At 40.3% G+C, this 20,264-nt stretch overlaps 1 protein-coding gene across 1 annotated transcript in view; it reads right to left on the reverse strand.

The window, feature by feature from the left end:
- LOC124633116 overlaps positions 1-20,264 on the reverse strand; it is a gene marked incomplete at its 5' end in the record, with an annotated part of 40,609 nt that overhangs the window by 1,990 nt on the left and 18,355 nt on the right. The window contains 15 exons of the mRNA XM_047168214.1: positions 92-1,420; positions 1,499-1,609; positions 2,720-2,846; positions 3,466-3,681; positions 4,157-4,207; positions 5,539-5,708; positions 6,038-8,418; positions 9,708-9,900; positions 10,592-10,739; positions 11,551-15,592; positions 16,131-16,249; positions 16,865-17,000; positions 17,474-17,604; positions 18,430-18,636; positions 19,468-19,535. Of these exons, the coding sequence (XP_047024170.1) occupies positions 591-1,420; positions 1,499-1,609; positions 2,720-2,846; positions 3,466-3,681; positions 4,157-4,207; positions 5,539-5,708; positions 6,038-8,418; positions 9,708-9,900; positions 10,592-10,739; positions 11,551-15,592; positions 16,131-16,249; positions 16,865-17,000; positions 17,474-17,604; positions 18,430-18,636; positions 19,468-19,535 (8,930 nt within the window). The remainder of the gene's footprint in view (positions 1-91; positions 1,421-1,498; positions 1,610-2,719; positions 2,847-3,465; positions 3,682-4,156; positions 4,208-5,538; positions 5,709-6,037; positions 8,419-9,707; positions 9,901-10,591; positions 10,740-11,550; positions 15,593-16,130; positions 16,250-16,864; positions 17,001-17,473; positions 17,605-18,429; positions 18,637-19,467; positions 19,536-20,264) is intronic.

Here is a 20,264-nt window from a genome sequence, read left to right on the forward strand (position 1 = left end):
ATTATGACGTTGACATATGGTTCATTTTGGAGCCACATTTTTTTTAGACAAGTGTAAAGCAGTGGTTAAAGTTTTTGTAGTAAGACCGGAAATATTTTGAACGCACATTTTAGCTTCCTAGCTCGATGTTAGAGTAATGATTGGCTATAAAACATCGATGTCCATAATTCCGATATGTATATCAAGTTTATGTCCAGCACTTAATACTTTTGCTGAGTGTAATACTATTTTACTTATTAATGGCATAATTCGTCGATTATTACGTTCGTTCGACATATTGACGTGGTTATCAAAACCACTAGAAACGAAATCATTAGTTTGAATTAGAACCAGAAGAAACCTAAGTACTAAAAGAACGTACATTCAGGGAACGAGAATTAAAAAACATTGGATTAACACACATTCACGCTGACCATGCCGTTCACGCTGGTAAAATAGAGACACTAACTGATACCAAAGCGGTTGTAATCCAAACTAATATACGTCCTCTTTAGCGTAACGTTAAACTTTATTCGTACAACAAAGTTCCGGTTACGTTCAGATCTATGAATCAGTACTATTTATACAAAACTACTGCTACTTTGTTCTAATTACGAGACGTTCGTCTTGTTTCTCTCCAGCGTGGCCTTGGAGCTGCTCTCTATACCGGAGTCTTCATCACCACTGTCCAGGACTGTACCTTCGCCTTTCACAGCTTCCACGACCTTGGGACTCTCGTCCTTGACCTCTGTATTGTCTTCAACTTCGTCGGTAAGTATGAGCTTTTGCTCCGGTTCCACTTTGGGAGGGCTCTTGCCGAATGTCGAGAACGTTGGTTCAGGAACGGGTAAGTCTTCGGCATCCTTTTGTAGTGGTAGTGACGTGGTGACGATTGGCGTGTCATCGGTCATCACTAGAGGTGTTGTGCCGATTTCGGCTGGTCTGTCCTCCCTTCGTTTAGGCTTGTCGAGCACGAAGTTGAATACTCTGTTGTGTCTCGGGGACGGTATGTGTGGGCTTGGAGGCAGGTCCAGCTTGAGCTTGTCCCTCGTATGTCGCAGGCCACCTAGCGCTTCGCCCCCCGGGGAACTCGGGCTGACGGACTCACTAGAACTGGCGCTATCGACTGGTCTCCACGTCAGTTCTGTTTCTGGAAGCTTCTTTTTGAAGTCTTCATCGGTTGTGGAGCCTGGGGTGATGTCTTCGACTCCTGAGTCTGGGGTGGTGAAGTCTAGCGAGGGTGTTCGAGTTTGCATCAGAGTGGTAGTGGGGAGGGGCGAAGGAGGAGGTGGGAAGTCATCGGGGAGGTCATCCGAGAGGTCACGCTCGAGGAGTGAGGGCTTCACGTGCTTGCCAGGGAAGAACTGGCTGGTGGTCGACATGATGCCCAGGCTCTCGAACGGCCGAGCTGATGACGAGATGAAGAAGTCTTCGTCGTAATCTGGAGACAACGTTACTGTTATTACCCACACAATAAGGCAATAATAAAATTATTTATTTAGTGGATATTGAAACTGACCAGGTCCGAAGGCAATGCCAGCCCTGAGCGGATAGAGGTCGAGAGGGCTGGGAGCGCCGAAAAGCTGTCCGTAGCCGAGCTCAGCTTCCTCTGCACTCGTAGGGTCCCATTCTATAAAAGTAAAACATTCGCTTTTTAAATCTTCAAGTTGACATAAAGACACGGGTTAATTGAGAACGCTATTTTTAATATTCTTCTTCTGTTAAACATAATATAAAAGTTAACGTTGTGATTACTAAATTACATTTAGCCAAAAATCATAATATAGGAGACCCAATATTGTTTGCAAACACAGGATCGAAGTGTTAAGGTGTGACATTTTAACAACACAGTAATTTTAGCACACGTTATGTACAAATAAGACTACCTTGAAGGTATACAGGGTGGCCCATCCATAGGCGTCCAAAAGAAAAATTTAGAAGCTCTATGCTATGGGGTATCCGAATCACCCCCATGTATGTTCAGCGATTTTTTGTAGTTTAGGAGCTAGAATTGTTTTGAATTTTTTTTCCGTAATTTTCATTGCAACATTGTTTTGTCTATTTAATCTTTTTTCCCTAACGTTTACAGATGTTTTTTTGTGTAATTAATCATCATGATAGTAGCTAACACCTGAAAAAAAGCAGTTTGGCTAAACATTCTAGAACTTAAATAAAATTTTATCTGAAGTTCAAAATTAGAAACCTGCTTAGAAACCTCTTATTATTTTTTTTAAGCCCTTAATATTTTTGGCTACTGAACTCCAACAGTAATTTTGAACTTCAGATTAAATTTTATGTAAGTTCTAGGATGTTTAACCAAACTGCTTTTTTCAGGTGTTAGCTATTATCATGATGATTAATTACAAAAAAAAAAACATGTGTAAACGTTAGGAAAAAAAGGTAAAGTAGAAAAAACAATGTTGAAATGAAAATTACAGAAAAAAATTAAAAACAATTCTAGCTCCTAAACTACAAAAAATCGCTGAACATACATGGGGGTGATTCGGATACCCCATAGCATAGAGCTTCTAAATTTTTCTTTTGGACGCCTATGGATGGGCCACCCTGTATAAACTGTTATTATCTCCAGATTCACACACTGCAACATTCGTTCCTAATACTCCTATGTTACATTGCCGTTGGTTGCCTCCGTCCCCAGACACCGCAGACCATTTTACAGGCTATGAGGAACAAAGATTACCTATACAAATAATTTATGTTTATATATTATCTTTAATACCTGAGTAAGTGGAGAGGTCGGGCAGGTATGCGGCGGGCGAGTGCGCGTCGATGTCGGCCGCCTCGCGCGGGTACTCGTACACGCAGTGGTACTTCTGTCGCTTGAACACCACGCGCTTCTTGTTGTCCTGGCATCACGTACTATATGTAGAAGCTTCCCCATATTTTGCTTAGCCTATCTTTTATGAAATACACGGCCAAAAGTCAGAAAGCAAAGATACGACCGACACAAGTTGGTTGCCCAGGTAACTGGGTTGAGGAGGTCAAATAGCCAGTCGTTCCATTTAAATACTGGTACTCAGATCACTAGACCCGAATACCATTGGAAGCTAACTAGGTTCGTTATTACATAAGGTTTTAACCAACAGAATATTTTCAAAATACGAACTGAATATCACTGGCACCGTTGAAATATATTCAAAACCAAATAATTACGCGAAATGCAATTTATAACCGGTCAGACAACTGTTGATGATATACTATAAATAAACAATGTGCACATCGTTATAATATAAATTGGAAGAGATACATACATATTTTCCTTCCCTATTTTGGTTAGCATTGTTTAAATGATAAACAGTGTATTTAAAATTCACTTATTTCCCACTAGTTTCCCTGGCGTCCTGAAGGAGGCTGGAGGTAATTCGGACCTCATATGGTCCAAATTAGATCCATCATAGTCGTCTTATCTTCAAACACAAACCATCATAAATTCACATATCAAATCAGTTAGGATATTATACATACGGGTGTGGCCTGCTCCAAACTCCTGAGAGAGGACTTGGCGGGCGCCGCTCGGCAGTCCCACGAAGAAGGCACGAACTCCACCTCGTCACCTTCAGACCCTGACCCTGAGTCCCCCGAGGCGTCAGAAGCTCCCGACCCCGCGGATCCCGCCGACCCACCAGTTGGGGAACTGTGACGTTCACCCCCACTGTTGTCGCGAGATTCACCTGTTCGCTGCTGCAAGGGAAATTACACCCTAAAGTTACGTAATAAAGTAAAAATTTGGGTAACAGCCGTGATGAGACTACACGACAATGATGATGTTACTGTGAGAAAATTATAATGACGATGGCGTTTAATTTATAGACAAAGTAATGAATTGATAATGTAGAATGGATACAAAAAGGCACTAAAGGAAAGTTTTCTAATTACAAATGTTCGGCTAATAAAAGCATGTCTCATAACAGGATGATGCTAACCCAAAATTGTGTTACGTACATAAAGGTTTTGAAATGCTGATGAAAGTATTATTAGTAGAGAAATAATTTTTGCACGACATCTATCTATCGATTAATGAATAAAAATCAATTTATCATAGCAAAGTATATATAAATGTAAAAAACAACTAATATTAAATCAACATTTCAAAACCAGTAAGCAACAAAAAGTACCAGGCATGCATAAACACATAAGAGGTAAGGGCACAACTTACGTGGTCGAAGTGCGTGGATGGTACGACTGAGGTCTCGTGGCCGTCGCCGTCCTAACACACACACATATCACGTCACATGCACACCACACCAACACCCATATTTATATACATGTACCGTTGTGTGGCTTGGTGCAGAGATGCCATTTTGAATTTAGAACAAGACTGAGTGAATCAGAGATATAGAATTGTATAAGATAGATTGGCAACCAAATTATTTTAGTTAAGCAAAAAATTATGAACATCAGCTGATTGAACTTTTTCATTGGTGAGTAAATACATATGTGCCGCTTTCTTCAACTTAAAAATCGGTATTTGTGGTTTTTCCCGATTTTAATTAGAGAACATCAAAAGCATTTTCAAAATATCACGGGATTTTTGTTAAAGTTTTGTGTATGATACATACGGGACCACTACTGGGCCCTAGCGTTTTTGGACTCATATCACATATAATTATCTGTCACATATTGCAAATATATCAAACGGTATCCCAAATCTAAGAAGTAAATGAACAAAAACATTATGTTTCACAAAAAATACTGGCAATAAAAAAATATATCTTTTTTTTATGGCATCACCAGCACCACAGCCAATAAAAGCGACCATATGGAGGCATAACAATGGTTTCTGTGTACATATGTATAAATACAATAACAGAGAGCTAAACTGTAGAGCTCAGGGAAGCGACGAATAACTTTAATAAGGAAACTGCATTATAAAATCTTTTTGTTTAACTTGACAACTGTTCAAAAGAGGTTTTGAATATTTACAGCTCCATTAAAGATAAAAAAATATTCCATGGATATGCAACCTTTTTGGAGAGTTATCAGGTTAAACATCATCACATATCTATAATATATGGTATATTTCCAACACAAAGCGGGGACAGAAACTACAGAGTATCCACACCATTACATTATTCACATTTTGTAGTAAAGATTATTATTTAAATATTGCTTTAGTTACAACAGCCCGCGAAATCTCACACCGGCTTAAATGTTAACACAAGAATTTGGTTGAGCGAGACTTGATAGCTTGGATATTTTTGAGGTACCTAATTATTTTGTTGTTCCATACTAGTGAGCATATCCAAAATGTTGATAACATTTCTTGTTTATTGCAAATTCAAAGGTTATATGGTTAATCTAACATCCTTAAATGCTGCTAAAATTGGAATCATGCTTTTACATATCAGGCTTCGGAATCTTTCACTATAGATAAAGGGTCTAAACGTGAATAGGATCAGAGTTTCCATTTACCTCTATATCTAACCAAACAATTTTCACTCACTATCACGACCAGTAAGTCACAAAATCACCATCATACCAAGTACCAAGTCTCACTCACCCAACTCACCAACTCACTCACTCTCACTACAAACTCACCTTCCAAATGAACTCTCCGCTGGATGAGTTGCTGGTGTGCGAGTCGGAATCGCTGTCCCACTCCTTCAGTAGTTCTGCTGCGGTATCGCGCTTGTCCGCGCTTTCTGGGGATGTGGGCTCCGTAGGGGAGTCTTGTGTGAACGATGTGCTCATTATTTCTGTTGCTGGTCCTGGGGAATAAAATAAAACATGAATTTTCAACTTTACGAACATAAATTTTATAAACGGGAAAATCACAATCTATAAACACAATACTTCCCGAGATTCTAAAAAAAAACAAATGAATGAATGCCAACTTCAACCACGTGTTATTTTGAATGCTGGCTCCATATTTTGTACTTGAGTATGGAACTCAAATTTTGTATTCCAGTAAATTACGGGAAAATATTTTAGATTTTTTGCAGTAAATTAGCAAGTAGATATTTTAAACCAACTAGTACCAGGTTATTTCTAAAGTCAGTCAGTATGTAAATGTAAGTACTATACAAAGATCACTTACCAGTGAATCTAATATCACTCAGCAACGGAAAATACGAATCTATTTGGCAAAATTTTTTCTCATTCTGCAAAAAATCTTCCGTGACCACGGTCATCTTATCGTTCTCTTCGGAAACCCCGTTCGCTAGTTCACCAATCTCTTGCAATTCGTCTCTAATGCTTTTAGATTCCTTAGGACTTTCCAGAACTTCTAATTCATCGGATATTGAAGTTTCGGTAGGTTTTAGACTGTTTGTAGAGTTTCCTTCACTCGGTTCCTCAGTCTTCAGGTCTTTAGTATCGTCGTCTACGTTACTCTCGATCAGTTCCTCAAACGTCTCGTTGAGAAAGTTCACGGTAGCAAACTTCTCACTACCACCGTTGCACACTTCGTTAACTTTGCGACCCTTGTCGATCGACTTCGAAGTATTCGGACTGGCTTTGTGTATTTCAGTTAGAAATATACTGTTTGCCGTATCAGTTCTCTCCGATACGGTTTCCACTTTCGGCGATAAATGCTCAGAGTTGATAACATTTTCTTCTTCGTTTAATTCCCCATTGATCTTGTGTTCTAGTAGTTTCTCGAAGTCGTCGTTCGCGTGAAATCTACTGGTGTGAGGATCGTAGGAATGGTTTACATCTAAGATTTTTACATCCGTTGGGTCGTATGACCTGCTCGGACTCTCTTTGAATGCATCCATCGTAGTTTCGGTTATTATAATCGAATGCGGTTGTTCGGTCTCATCGTCAGCATCGAAATTGATTAAAAAATTTGGTTCTCTAAAATTAACTAAGCTGTGAGATTCTCTTAAATTCGTAATGATAGGCGGACATGTTTGAGATTGCGGGTCGTTCGCGATTTCTCGGCTTTCCGACTGACTAGTCTGATCGAAGTCTATGGGCAGTGAAGCCATTGCAAGTTCACTGGACATCCTCTCACTCTTGAGCAGCAAGGAGCTGGCGTCTATCAGCGACGACAGATCCTGTGGCCGGCTCCTCACGGACGTCTCAAACCTCTGAAAATCCTCCGAACTGATTCCGCTTTCCATGCTCTGACTAGACTTATCTTTCGAGTTCACGTCTTGAGGTTTCGACACAGCCGAGTTTTCGAAGTCGGAATAAGTTGGCGTCCGTTCGGAAACGACTAGACTGTCTCTGTTGCTGTTCCTGCTTATGGTCTTGCTGTCTCCTTCGAGCAGCACCTCTGTTTCATGGCTCGCGCATTCATTGCTGGCGTCAGAAGACAAATCTTGCGGTCTGACCTCAGCGGACTGCATGAACGCCTGGAAGTTCAGAGCATTGCTGCTGTCTTCAGTAGATTCCGTATGTTGTTCAGGAAGTCTCATGGGTATGCCTTCCACATTCTCAGCTTCATCTACCAGGTCGGTAAGAGGCGTGCTAGTTACTGCCGGCTCCATGTTTTTGTAGCCGTAGTTCGGACTGTCGGTGTGAACTAACATTATTTGGGCTTCAACGTTGTCAGTCTGATTGTGGCTGTCTATCACATTGTCTTCCAGGCAGGATATGTCGACACTCTCCATTTTCTTGATGCAAGGTTCTGCTACGAGCTGCGGGCTCGCGACTTCGGTCACCTTGTCATCGGTGGGGTTGGGCGGCGTCATGTCGGCGTCACCGGGCATCGGAGACTTTCTTACAAGCTCTGGTTGAGCTACCTTCCAATCATCGAATCCTGACGCGAGTTCCGTCGTACAATTCGAATATGACGGCATCCCTGACATCAGGGTACCGTAGGCCAAGTCTTTAGTAGTGTTCTTGGTGGAATCGTTAACATCTGACTTGGTTAATACGGACGGCGTGGTACCAGCGTTCTCAGTCTTGACTTTCGTATACGTATAGTTATCGTTGGCGGTTATCGAGTCTGGGGAGAAAGTTTCGCAGGCTTCAGACTTGCTGTCGTGTATGATGTAGGTGGAACAATGACTGACTTCTTTCTCGTCATCATTGTGGGTTAAAGTGTCAGTGCTTTCGCTGTTCCCTTCCTCCCTTTCTGGTTCGAATTCGGGGACGTCGGGGTCCATGGCGAGGTCGTCGAAATTTTCCTCGACATTGTATAGCGTGTCGTTTGAGCACCAGGAGTCGATGCTGGTAGCTTTGGACAGGCACTGGGTTTCGGACGGCTTCGAGTGTTTGGCGTCAGTGGGGAGGGTGGTTTTGGACAGAGTGGACACTCCCGTGGCGTTGTCGAGATTGTCGGAGTTCTCCGGGGCGGAGGTGTCGGTCGTGGGGCTCAGGAGAAAGGGCGACACTTGTGATATCCTCTCTAAGGACTCTTTCTCCTCCTCTTTAGTGTACGTTTTGTCGTCGATCGGTGAATCGGTGTCGGCTTCGGGTAAACGCTTTTTGAAAGGGCTGGCGTTCAAGCTGTCTGCGCTCATCGTAATTCTGTAAGTAGATAATAAATACATTAGTTTTACGCACCTGTTGTTAGAAGCTCAGCTGTTTGAAATGTGATAATAGCTGCATTTTTAAGAGAATGCTTTAATTAGCGCTGCATAATTTCGCAATCGAATACCTTGCGTGTCGGTCTTCAATATGAGTCGATTTAAATAACCTATTAGATAACGATCATAATGACCGGACCGTCATACTGGCGATGCGTTTTAATAAACATTTCGTAGAATTATTTCTATTAACACAAGTTTCCAATTCATACACAGTATAACGGCATAAATAACACTCGATAGACAGAGTAAGCTATCTAAGTATAAACCAATTAATTATTCTACATTTTTCTACAGATTAATAACCGCACAGAAATCCATGATAATCAATAAGTAATTAAGCACATATTATTGTTCACAATGATTGGTCTGCCTTAGGCGACCGTTACGGCTTAACATGTGGCAACAAATAAATCGTAATGTTACATTCAAGGCGAAGTACATTGCCCTGTACATATTCAGTTAACTCTCTCTGCCTGCAATTATTACTTCCACATCCTAACTAATGTAAACAGGAATTTGTTTGTTAAGCATTTACAGAAAAATATCATGTGAATCGGCTAATAAAACTTATGTGATTATTTGAGGAAAGATTTTGCCAATTTTGTAACTTGAAATCTGAGGAGAATTTGCCCAGGTATGCGAGTTCAAAACACGACACGCTACTATCATTATCAGTCTCCTTTATTATATTACTTACTAACATGGACCTCCGTAACATATAATGACTCTTAATTCTTCAAGAAGAAATTGCAGAATTGCTGACTTTATGTCCGATATTTTCCCAGCAGCGATTTGGTTCTCAATCATTTTATTCTCAAGGATTCTACCACTTATACTTACATCTAGACAACTCCGTGGCTTCATCAGTATTGTTGTTGCAAGGCTCCGGGTAGCTTACTATATTATACATAATGTTACTTGTTGTATACTCACTCTCTACTGCTAACAAGTTCGACATCTCTGTGCAAGGTGTAAGTATGATGCGAGTGTTCCCGCGACTGTATCGTGTAGGTGGAGTGTTGTTGTAAGGCTCCGGGTAGTTTACTATATTATACATAATGTTACTTGTTGTATACTCACTCTCTACTGCTAACAAGTTCGACATCTCTGTGCAAGGTGTAAGTATGATGCGAGTGTTCCCGCGACTGTATCGTGTAGGTGGAGTGTTGTTGTAAGGCTCCGGGTAGTTTACTATATTATACATAATGTTACTTGTTGTATACTCACTCTCTACTGCTAACAAGTTCGACATCTCTGTGCAAGGTGTAAGTATGATGCGAGTGTTCCCGCGACTGTATCGTGTAGGTGGAGTGGTTATCGCCGCTCTGGGCGCCGGTCGGCAGCTCGGTGACGTCATCGGTACTGTTGTTGCAAGGTTCGGGATAGCTTTCTGATGATTCTGTACGGGTTGAGAGGTTCCCTGGAAGATAAGGGAGGTTTATTGTGAACAATATTTTGATATTTTAATGAATCACATAGAGAGTCGTGGTGGCCTAGTGGAGAGTCGTGGTGGCCTAGTGGGTAAAGGACCAACCTCAAGTACGAGGGCGCGGGTTCGATCCCAGGTCAGGCAAGTACCAATGCAACTTTTCTAAGTTTGTATGTACTTTCTAAGTATATCTTAGACACCATTGGCTGTGTTTCGGATGGCACGTTAAACTGTAGGTCCCGGCTGTCATTGAACATCCTTGGCAGTCGTTACGGGTAGTCAGAAGCCAGTAAGTCTGACACCAGTCTAACCAAGGGGTATCGGGTTGCCCGGGATACTGGGTTGAGGAGGTCAGATAGGCAGTCGCTTCTTGTAAAGCACTGGTACTCAGCTGAATCCGGTTAGACTGGAAGCCGACCCCAACATGATTGGGAAAAGGCTCGGAGGATGATGATGACATAGAGAGTCGACCGAGATTTTCATCGCAAGAAAGTGAAACCGCTGATGTCTCGCAAGCAAAAACTAAACTCGCATCAATCGTACAAGTATTTCATTATTTCTATTTCTTATTTGAAAACAGTTTTCAGAAAGGATATAACGCTTTTCCAGTAGCAATTGTAGAATCATTGAAAAATTGTATTTAACTTTAAAACTGTTTCACTAACATTTGAACATAACTTACAATTAATATCGTTTTCATACGCCGACAGTTGCTGTCCCGTTTCCTCGGCGATGGGGCTGAGTGCTCCGGGATAGCTGACGATCAGTTCGGGCGGCGGCGGTAGTTCGGCCGACCACTCTTGTTCGCATGGAGGCTCTATTGCAGCTACCTGTGTTAAAATATGTTTTTTTTATTATGTAAGTATAGTATTGAAAAGTAAAGTTAATATACCTACACTAAATGTCTGAAAAATCTGCGATTTTATAAGAGGTAAACCATTTTATCAGGCAGGTTTCACAAAAACTAGAAAGTTGTGGTTGCTTTGCCTAGAAAATAATTTCATTTATATTGCATTTACAAACGTTTACAGTTTAAAAATAAATTAAAAAGAAATTATTAGATTTTTTTGTTAAAAACTAACAAACATATAAACTCAATTTGTAAATAAATACCTCTTATTCTTCCCACATTTTCCTTTTCATTCTAGGATAAACTTATTTTTTTTATTCATTCAATGTGATGACATTAAACTAATCTTTAATCAACATAAACAATAACTATGTCAAACTATTGGTATTTATCAGTACCGGTTCAAATATATATAGTATACACATATTCTTATAATTTTTATCAATGAACATGGATAAGTAATTGAACCACTTCTCGCAATAGATTGCACACGATATGACGTTTGGCAATAGATAACGGTATAATCCCAGATAAAGAACAAGCTTAGTAGCTACACTGTCTAGCCCCAATATATAAAATAAAACATAATTCTGTCTACAAATGATCTCATTCATAACAAGGAAAATTAAATAACTTACTATCAATCAATCTACAAATCGGTTTTAGTCGGAAATGTAAATCTGCCTAATTGTGTTAAAATTCTTGCTAAAACAGATATGGCCGGATATGGGGATCTCTTAATTACGTCATTTTGTAAAATAAAGATAAAAAATAAACGAAGATAATCTCACCTGTGCTAAAGGCAACTTCAGTTCAAGCTCGTTTCTCAACGCCTTGACACATTCCTCGTCAAGCGTCAAGTTTTCTCGCAAGTCTTCAACAGATCCACCATTCCCTGCTAAATAAGACTCGGGTAAGGTGTCACTCTCTCTCAGCAACATCTCCTCATCGGAAACCAGACCTTCGACAGTCAACGGCCCAGAGTACTCAATGTTCATGTTATTCTCGTTTTCCGCCATCGCTAGCTTCGAAGTGATTTGCAACTCTATCTGGTTGAGTTCTATCTCATTTTGTAATGACAGGTCGGGTTCCATTAGGGGCGCTGGTTCGGGAGTCAGATCTATATCCACGAGATACTTCTGCTGTGATGTCGACGCTAGGAACACTCCCGGAGAGTTTGGGGGAGTTAAAGGGGAGATTCTTTTCTCAGTGCCTGAGTTTCCACTCTCTGTCTCAGTCTGTGGGTCTGACTGTTTCTCGCTTAGACTTTGTACATCATCGAATTGCAGATCATCGTGAATGATGTCCGGAACTTCGTTCAGAAAGTTGCCGTCGCGTAAAGGAGAGGGAGTTTCAAGATTCATCTCACTAAAATTCGACGAGAAAGCTAGTAGCTCTTCCTTGGGAATATCAACGAGTTCTGAAGATTTCACTCCTCTAAACAGTTCTAAGGTGCAATTTTCAAAAGGGCCTAGCACTACTGAGCTGTTTTCATCATAAGTGTCAGTATGGTGGCTTTTTGTTGGAGATTCAAAAGGGCTCATGCTATCGGGAACATATCTTTGCTCTTGTCTTGTCATAGACGTTCCCAAACCATATTCAGGAACTTTAGTTTCAGACAAAATTTGCGTATCACATTCTTTGACAGAGTTTTCAACGGTGCTGTTAACTTCGACGGAACTGTCACTCGCTAGAGGCGTACTGGACACGACATCAGTGTTGTGGCTGTTGAAAACCCTTTCCATGTGTAAGAAATTATCGACGTCTTTAATCCCGAAGCTGGGAGGATCGAAGTATTCAGTAGACTCGTTTCTGATGAGAGAGCATTGCGTGTTAGCAGTGTTTTCTGCGGTAGAACCTTCGAGACACTGTTCTATGACGTTTCTTACATTACTATCTAAGGCTTTATCGTTTAAAATTTCGTTATTCGTATCATTAATGAGATCCAGGTATATATTGCTGTGGTCTGGCCGATCTCCAGCAGCCAGTATATCATTTTCAGATCTAGGTGTATTATCATCATCCTGTTTGGACTTTTCCTCAGAAACGGGCACGATAGGAACTTGTGTATCCTCGCTAGATGTTACTTTAATATTTTCTTTAACAACGTCGCCAGAGTTTTCGGCAATTTCCACTATTTTCTCAGGAATTTCGTCGAATTCCTCTTCAAATTTTGCCGCTTCCACACTAACGTCAGCTATGACAGAGATTAATGACTGTTCATTATTTTCTGGTTCCTCTTTAGTTACGGGAATATTCTCATGCACAGTTTGTTCCACTTTGGACATGGAAGCTTCATTGAACCAATCTTCTATTACATTTTTAGTGAGATTTACTTCTCCCATCTCCATTTTACTGATGGCAAACGAGTCATCGATGTTTTTTGATTCATCATTCACTAAAGGGATGGGTTCAGTATCTTTAGAGACAGTATATGTTTTATTGGAAACTTTGATTTCATCTATGTGTACGATAGGTTCTTTATCGGCTTCTGTATTCAGTATTTCTTTAGGTGTATTGTTGACATTATCTAACGACACATCTTTAAGAATATCTTCTTTAGTCTCAATGACAGCAGATGTAGCTGTTTCATGTAGGTCTAAAGGGACAATTCTTTCGATGACATTAGTATCGGCAATGATTGTATCCGTGACTCCATTTTCGTTTACAGAAACACTTTCTGCTTTTTCTTCTACCTGTGGCTCAACATTTTCTAATTCCTTTTCTTCAACAAAAGAACTTTCCAGATATTTTTCAAGTATTTCATTTTCGATTTTGTCTTCATTTGTGTATGTAATTTCCGTTTTAGATGCACTATTTAAATCGTGTAATGTTGCAATCTTTCTTTCTTCCATAATGAAATCTGAAACATCTTTAGCAATATTTGTGTGAGATTTCTTTATTATTTCTTTAGTTTCAGTTATAGTTTCAGCAATGACTTCATTAGCAGTATCATCTCTCACATGTTCTTTAGAGACAAAACTTTCTTTAGTTATATTGGCAACTTGATTATTATCCTCATCTATTCTGCTGATAACAGATTCTGTTCCAGGCTTACCATGATCTATCAATACATCTTCAGTTTCATCATTTTCTGTGGTGCATTCTTTTTGATTTTCTTCCTTAAAATTACTTTGTACTATTTCAGGTGGCAATTCGGGCGTTGGAGATTTCACTTCATCTATTACAATTGTTGGTATTTCAGTCTCTTGTGTTACATTCAAGTTAGAACTTTCATTATTCTTACTTTGTACTGGCTCAGGTGTCTGTTGCGGAGATAAGGCTTCAGAGGGCTCTAGTTCACTCAGGTCTCCTAAACTATCCTCTTTTGAGTCTTCAAGGGATTTAGAACTTTCAGTTACTTTTATGAGATCACTAACTAGGACTTCTTCAATATCACTTTTGACGTCTGTAACAGACATTGTATTGTCTGTTTTAATTCCTTCCTTATCTTCAGGCAATTCATCTCGTGACTGTTCTACTTCACTAGTTGTTATTCCATGCACCATTATCGGCAAGAATATATCATCTACCATTTGTTCCAGTTCGATCTTATCTAAAGAATCCTTATTCTCTACTTCTCGAGGCGTTTCATTCACCTCCCCTACTTCATCTATTGACTTAGTTTCATTCTTAATATCAGTACATATTTCTTTTAAGTTACTATCACATGATGTTTGACAGTCTTTTCTAACGTTCAATTGTTCGATATCACTAGCACTAGGTATTGACAATACACATAATTCCTTCAGCTTGGGTATTTCACTATCACTACTCACTATTTTGTTATCATTTGGCAATTCAGTATGTTGATGTAGTGACTCGGTTGCACTATCAACAATAATTTCCTGTGTATGATCTCTTTCTACTTCGACGGTTATTTCGAAAGTTTTGACAACATGCATGTCTTTGATTGGCGTATCGGGAGTGAGGTTTTCGAGAGTGTGTTGACTGGTTGTGTCGACCTCACTATGCCGCTCGAACGAGTGGCTGAGAGTGCCAATAGTGTCACGATCGAGATCGTCATCATCACCAGTCTCAGCATCCTCGGACTTAGAGCTAAAACCAGTATCTAGAATATTCTGGAAATTGGTAATCCCAGGGGACTTGACCATACTAGACTGCATCGGATAATCCTTCTTGCAGTCTAAGCTCAAATTATCTCTAGAAGGACTGGCCTGGTGGCTGGATTCAGAACTTGAAGTTTTCTCAGAATTTAGTATATTATCAAGATTTTTGATGACGTCGCTGACATCTTTGTAGTAGCTGACGTCATCGGTGCTGCCAGCTATGATATCCTTGAGCCAGGGATCCATCGACGCGTCTGATCTATCTTGTTCCTTCTCTCTTGTCTCTTCAAGACTGATGTTACCTTGATGGCATTCAAGGGCAGCCGTCTCGTTATGAGTAAGGTAGATGTTCCTGACATCTTCTAGGGACCCGTGTAGATTTGTTAAGCTTTCTGATTTGATTTGTACGGACATATCTTTGTCCGACATAATGCTGCTGGATCGTGAGACTGCCGTATCCATATCAACGCTTAGTGAATCTTGTATGTGTTGGTTGAGCTCTTGTTCGGAGCCCGTGAAGTGTGACGTCATGGACGTTGAAGGGGCATGTACTATGGCTATATGTTCGTCTAATTTGGGTATTGTGTTGGGCTTGAGTCGTTGCCAACGTTCCTCGAAGTCCGCGCTTCCGTATCCGTCGTCGCTGGCCGGTTCGGACGCTGAGCGGTGAGTGCGGTGTAGGTGGTTGATTAGCGCGTGTACTTGCGACGAAGTGGGCCGGCTCTCAGGGTTGGGGTTCCAACATAGCTGCATTACTTGGTAGCTGGAACAAGGATAAGTGTGGGTTAGTCACGTATTAGTTTTTGTTAGATTTCAGCTTAAATAATTCAAACACTGTAAAAGGAGGATTGAAAGACTGACTTGAATTCGATTTAAAAATGTGTGTTGTTCACATTAATTAATATTTCAAATATATAAATAAATCAAATTTATCAAGTCTACATTGAACTATATCGGTCAACTGTGCGAACGCGAATAAATGCGCGGTCCTGACGCGTTGACGCGGTCTCACAAACTGACAGGGAGGGGATCGCCGCACGGCACGGTTATTGGTCAAGCACAGCAATGATCGAACTGCCGTGACCACAGACACTGACTACATTGTACGCATCTTTAAGGGAGCATCAACGAATACTTTAAACACACAAGGTTGAAAATCGCTCGCTATGTACATATTCCCACCACCCTCCGCTATAGGTCCTGCCCGCCTTGCGGCATACGGACCTGGAGACACTCCTGGTAACCGTGTTGCTAGTATTGCAATTACTAGTATTGCTATACCATATACAGTGTATACTCACAGATGATCTCTGTAGGGACAGGGCAGGTCGGGCGGCGGCGGCACGTGCCGCGCGGGGACGCCGCCCCAAGCACATACTTCCCACACCAGCGTGCCTAGCGACCAGCACTCGCTGCTAGCCTGGAAATAATATAATGACAGTTAGTATATTTACGGTACAGATTGACAAATTCAACATGCGCAGTAATGAAAAGCCCGAATCACACTAGATGATTAGACAATACCAACTACAGCGTGGGCGCAGAAGTCGCGACTATGCTTAAATTTTACATGTAAGATTCTCAATACCGCGCGCATTTTTGCCGAAAAATAACATGTTCTATTCCTTATGGCATTTAAAATGCTTGTTATATAAGTATTCTGAAATTTCATATAAGATTTCAGCGAGATGTAAGTAGCTGTTTACATTCAGTTATCCAACCGGGATCAAAATTTATAAGACTATGGACTGAAGACAGTAAGCACGTGGTATTTTTGTTTTATAAATAATCCAACAAAACAGAATCCCTTCAACCTCCGAGCCTTTTTCCCAATCATGTTGGGGTCGGCTTCCATTCTAACCGGATTCAGCTGAGTACCAGTGCTTTACAAGAAGCGACTGCCTATCTGACCTCCTCAACCCAGTTACCCGGGCAAAACAGAATCCCTTATTATTTATAAATGTTCATTATTTTATAAAAGTAATACACATAATAAATATATGTATTATTTTTATAAAATACTCTTTCTACGTACCGTATAAACAGGCGGGTGCGTTCTTGTTTCGGGCGCGGAGAGGTCGTACGGCGGTTCGGCGGACACGTATCTGCCGAGCACCGCGCGAGCGTTGTCCGATGTGCCGCGAACTAGCACTGAGCCGCACCATACGTTGCTGTAGGAGAAATGATAGGGATTTAGTCAATATTTTGTCAAGGAATAAGGTTCTGACATTATGGGTAACTTAGGTAGAGGATCGTTTAATGTAAGCGACATGAGTAGAGTGGGAGTTGAAGTAATGGGCTGTTTCAGTAGCAACGCTAGACAATTTATTTATTTATTGAAAAATTTATACAGTTACAAAAAAATTAATGATCCTGATAGATATAATTTACATTTATGTTCAATAAATAACATTGTCTCCTATTCTTTTATTTAATTTCAATTTATTTGTTTTACCACAATGTTTGGATGCAATATGACTTACACTTGGGTTTACATTGGGCCTTTAGGTGGTAACAACCGGTTTTTTTATATTGATTTCTTACACTTACGTTTTCTTTTCTTTAAAATTATAAGGGGTTTTTACCCACAAGAATATGCCAACCCCAAACCGGATTATCAGCTGTAGTTTCTATGAATACATACCCATACAAGTATCCCCGCGAGTGCAGGTGCGCGAGCGCAGAGCTGACGTCACACATGAGCCGCAGCGGGACGCCGCCCTCGTTCAGGATGGCCATCTTGGGACGGTTCACTACCAGGTACTGTTGGAGATCCTGCAAAGAGAATGATAAGATTTAAGAATTAAATTTATGTAACCTTTCTAAAATTTTAACTTGTTTTCCCAAAAATTAAAAACAAATAATTAATAAATATAATAAGTCCCCCAGAGTAAGAAAGAATCCCGTCCTTTTTACGTCAAGGAAAAGGAATAACATATTTTACTTAACACCCCGAAAAACGTAACCGTACCTTAAATTATTACCTAAAAAAGGTTCATAAAACATTATTTTTTCCTAGCAAGGACACCAAAACAACAAAAGTCCAACGAAAAAAAAAACAATCCAAAGAATTAAGAACCTTCTTTTTTGAAATCGTCAAAAAGAGGCTCCGACTTACCATAGAACAAAGCTCAAAGATCAATATCCAGGGGTCCTCCTGCAGACATTTCGTGACGAACGCGAGCACATTCTCATGTCTCACGTCGCGGTACATGCGAGCTTCGTTCAGGAACCGCGCCTTGTCTTCCAGGCTCGCGTTCTGATTGAGGATCTTGACCGCTACTGTGCTTTTAGAGCCGCTGACCTCTAAAACTACTTACTCTACGGAGAAGAAGAACACTACAGAGGTTTCAACTCACCATAGAACAAAGCTCAAAGATCAATATCCAGGGATCCTCCTGCAGACACTTAGTGACGAACGCGAGCACATTCTCGTGTCTCACGTCGCGGTACATGCGAGCTTCGTTCAGGAACCGCGCCTTGTCTTCCAGGCTCGCGTTCTGATTGAGGATCTTGACCGCTACTGTGCTTTTAGAGCCGCTGACCTCTAAAACTACTTACTCTACGGAGAAGAAGAACACTACAGAGGTTTCAACTCACCATAGAACAAAGCTCAAAGATCAATATCCAGGGATCCTCCTGCAGACACTTAGTGACGAACGCGAGCACATTCTCGTGTCTCACGTCGCGGTACATGCGAGCTTCGTTCAGGAACCGCGCCTTGTCTTCCAGGCTCGCGTTCTGATTGAGGATCTTGACAGCTACTGTGCTTGTTGAGCCGCTGTCTTCTATTTCGCCTTCTACTACCTGTTGGGGTTTAAATGTTTCTGTGAGCTGAATGGTTCAGTATATAGTAGATCATAGGCTCTGTCATTCTGAGACTATAATTTTGAAATTTTAAGGACTATTTAAACATCAATACATATATCTCTCTCACACTTGCGCTTTCTGCGACAGTCGAACTGTTCCTTCGAGATAAGACTTATAAAAAGTGCCGGAGTAGGAAGGTAGAAAGCCTTCAAATTCGGTATTTTTAAACTAGAGTAAGCTTTCGGAATACAATCTATCTGAAATCGTTACTTATTGATAAAAAAAATGTCAATTTTGTCTACAAAGATTAACGTTTGCCTGAGTACAATAGATTTCTGTGATTTGTTTGTTATAAAATTCCATACCACAATTATGTATAATGTCTGTGATCTACGCTTGATGAAATCATTAACGTGTAGGTAAATCAAATGCAATCGAAGTGCCATCAACCATGACATCGTGAAACGTGATTATAATGGCATAAATAAAATATTCCATTAATGGACTACCTGGTGTTCACAACATTATTAGTTTCCATAATGTACATACAATAAATTGTTGGAATAACCAATAAAGTAATTGATGACGTTTATCACATTTTGCTGAGACATCTTATCGTCATTTTTTTATTGTTATATAATAAGTAAGTCCATTATGTACATACGCCAGCACATTAAAGCTATTCCAATCTGACAAATCGTCTCTTAAATTAAACCTTAAACTTTGGAGATAAAGTTGAAAATCTTTTTAATAAATTTGACAGATTATAGTAGCTTGATGAGCTATGGTACATGCTATTATTATTATTTATTATGTGTATGTACTGACCCTTCCAAACCATCCTCTGCCGATTTCTCGCAGATACTGCAATCGATTGCGCGGGAAATCATCGTCGCCTGTAACCAAATACGGATAATTACATACATTTGAAATCAATTTGCAGTGTCTCTTTGTATACAAGTACATATAAAAACATACTGGTTTAAAATAGGTGCGGTTGCACAAAGAAAACGCATAGATTTGGAAGTAAATCCTATCTAATCGGGTGCATTATTTCAATGCAAATAATACAGCCTATATACCGAGAAAACCAATAACAATAGAAAAGCCTTCGGTGACATGGTTCTCAGGAAACCAGTTCCTTTATCAATACTTGCTAAATAGCGCTCAGGATATCAAAATACAAACGCGCGTGCCTGTTCCCAAGCCACTTTGTACGTATGTTTCTACTATACTTAGCTAAGCAATGATCGGTCATGGGAACTCTGTAATGGTCGAACGATAACAATGGTGCATGCTATATGCTCCTAAAGGTCTTAGGTTCATACAACACTGCTATCTAAAACTGATCTAAATCACAAGGTCGTAAGATCGAGATTTGGTTGAAGCGTAATGGATATTTTAAGTAGGCTTAGCCACTGATTTACGGATTACGGGACTTGGCCCCAAATATTTAAGGCTTTTAAATTGCCAATTCATTTCCCTATGCGAGGATGGATGTCAATTGTTGACGGTCCGTAGACAATTCAGTGTCATTTAATTACCACTTATTTCTTTGAAACATAAAATCTAGAGGATATACCATGTTCTGTCTTTTACGAGGTATTATTGCCAACTTTTGTGGC

This window comes from Helicoverpa zea, chromosome 9, assembly GCF_022581195.2.
Source record: "Helicoverpa zea isolate HzStark_Cry1AcR chromosome 9, ilHelZeax1.1, whole genome shotgun sequence".
Lineage (NCBI taxonomy): Eukaryota > Metazoa > Arthropoda > Insecta > Lepidoptera > Noctuidae > Helicoverpa > Helicoverpa zea.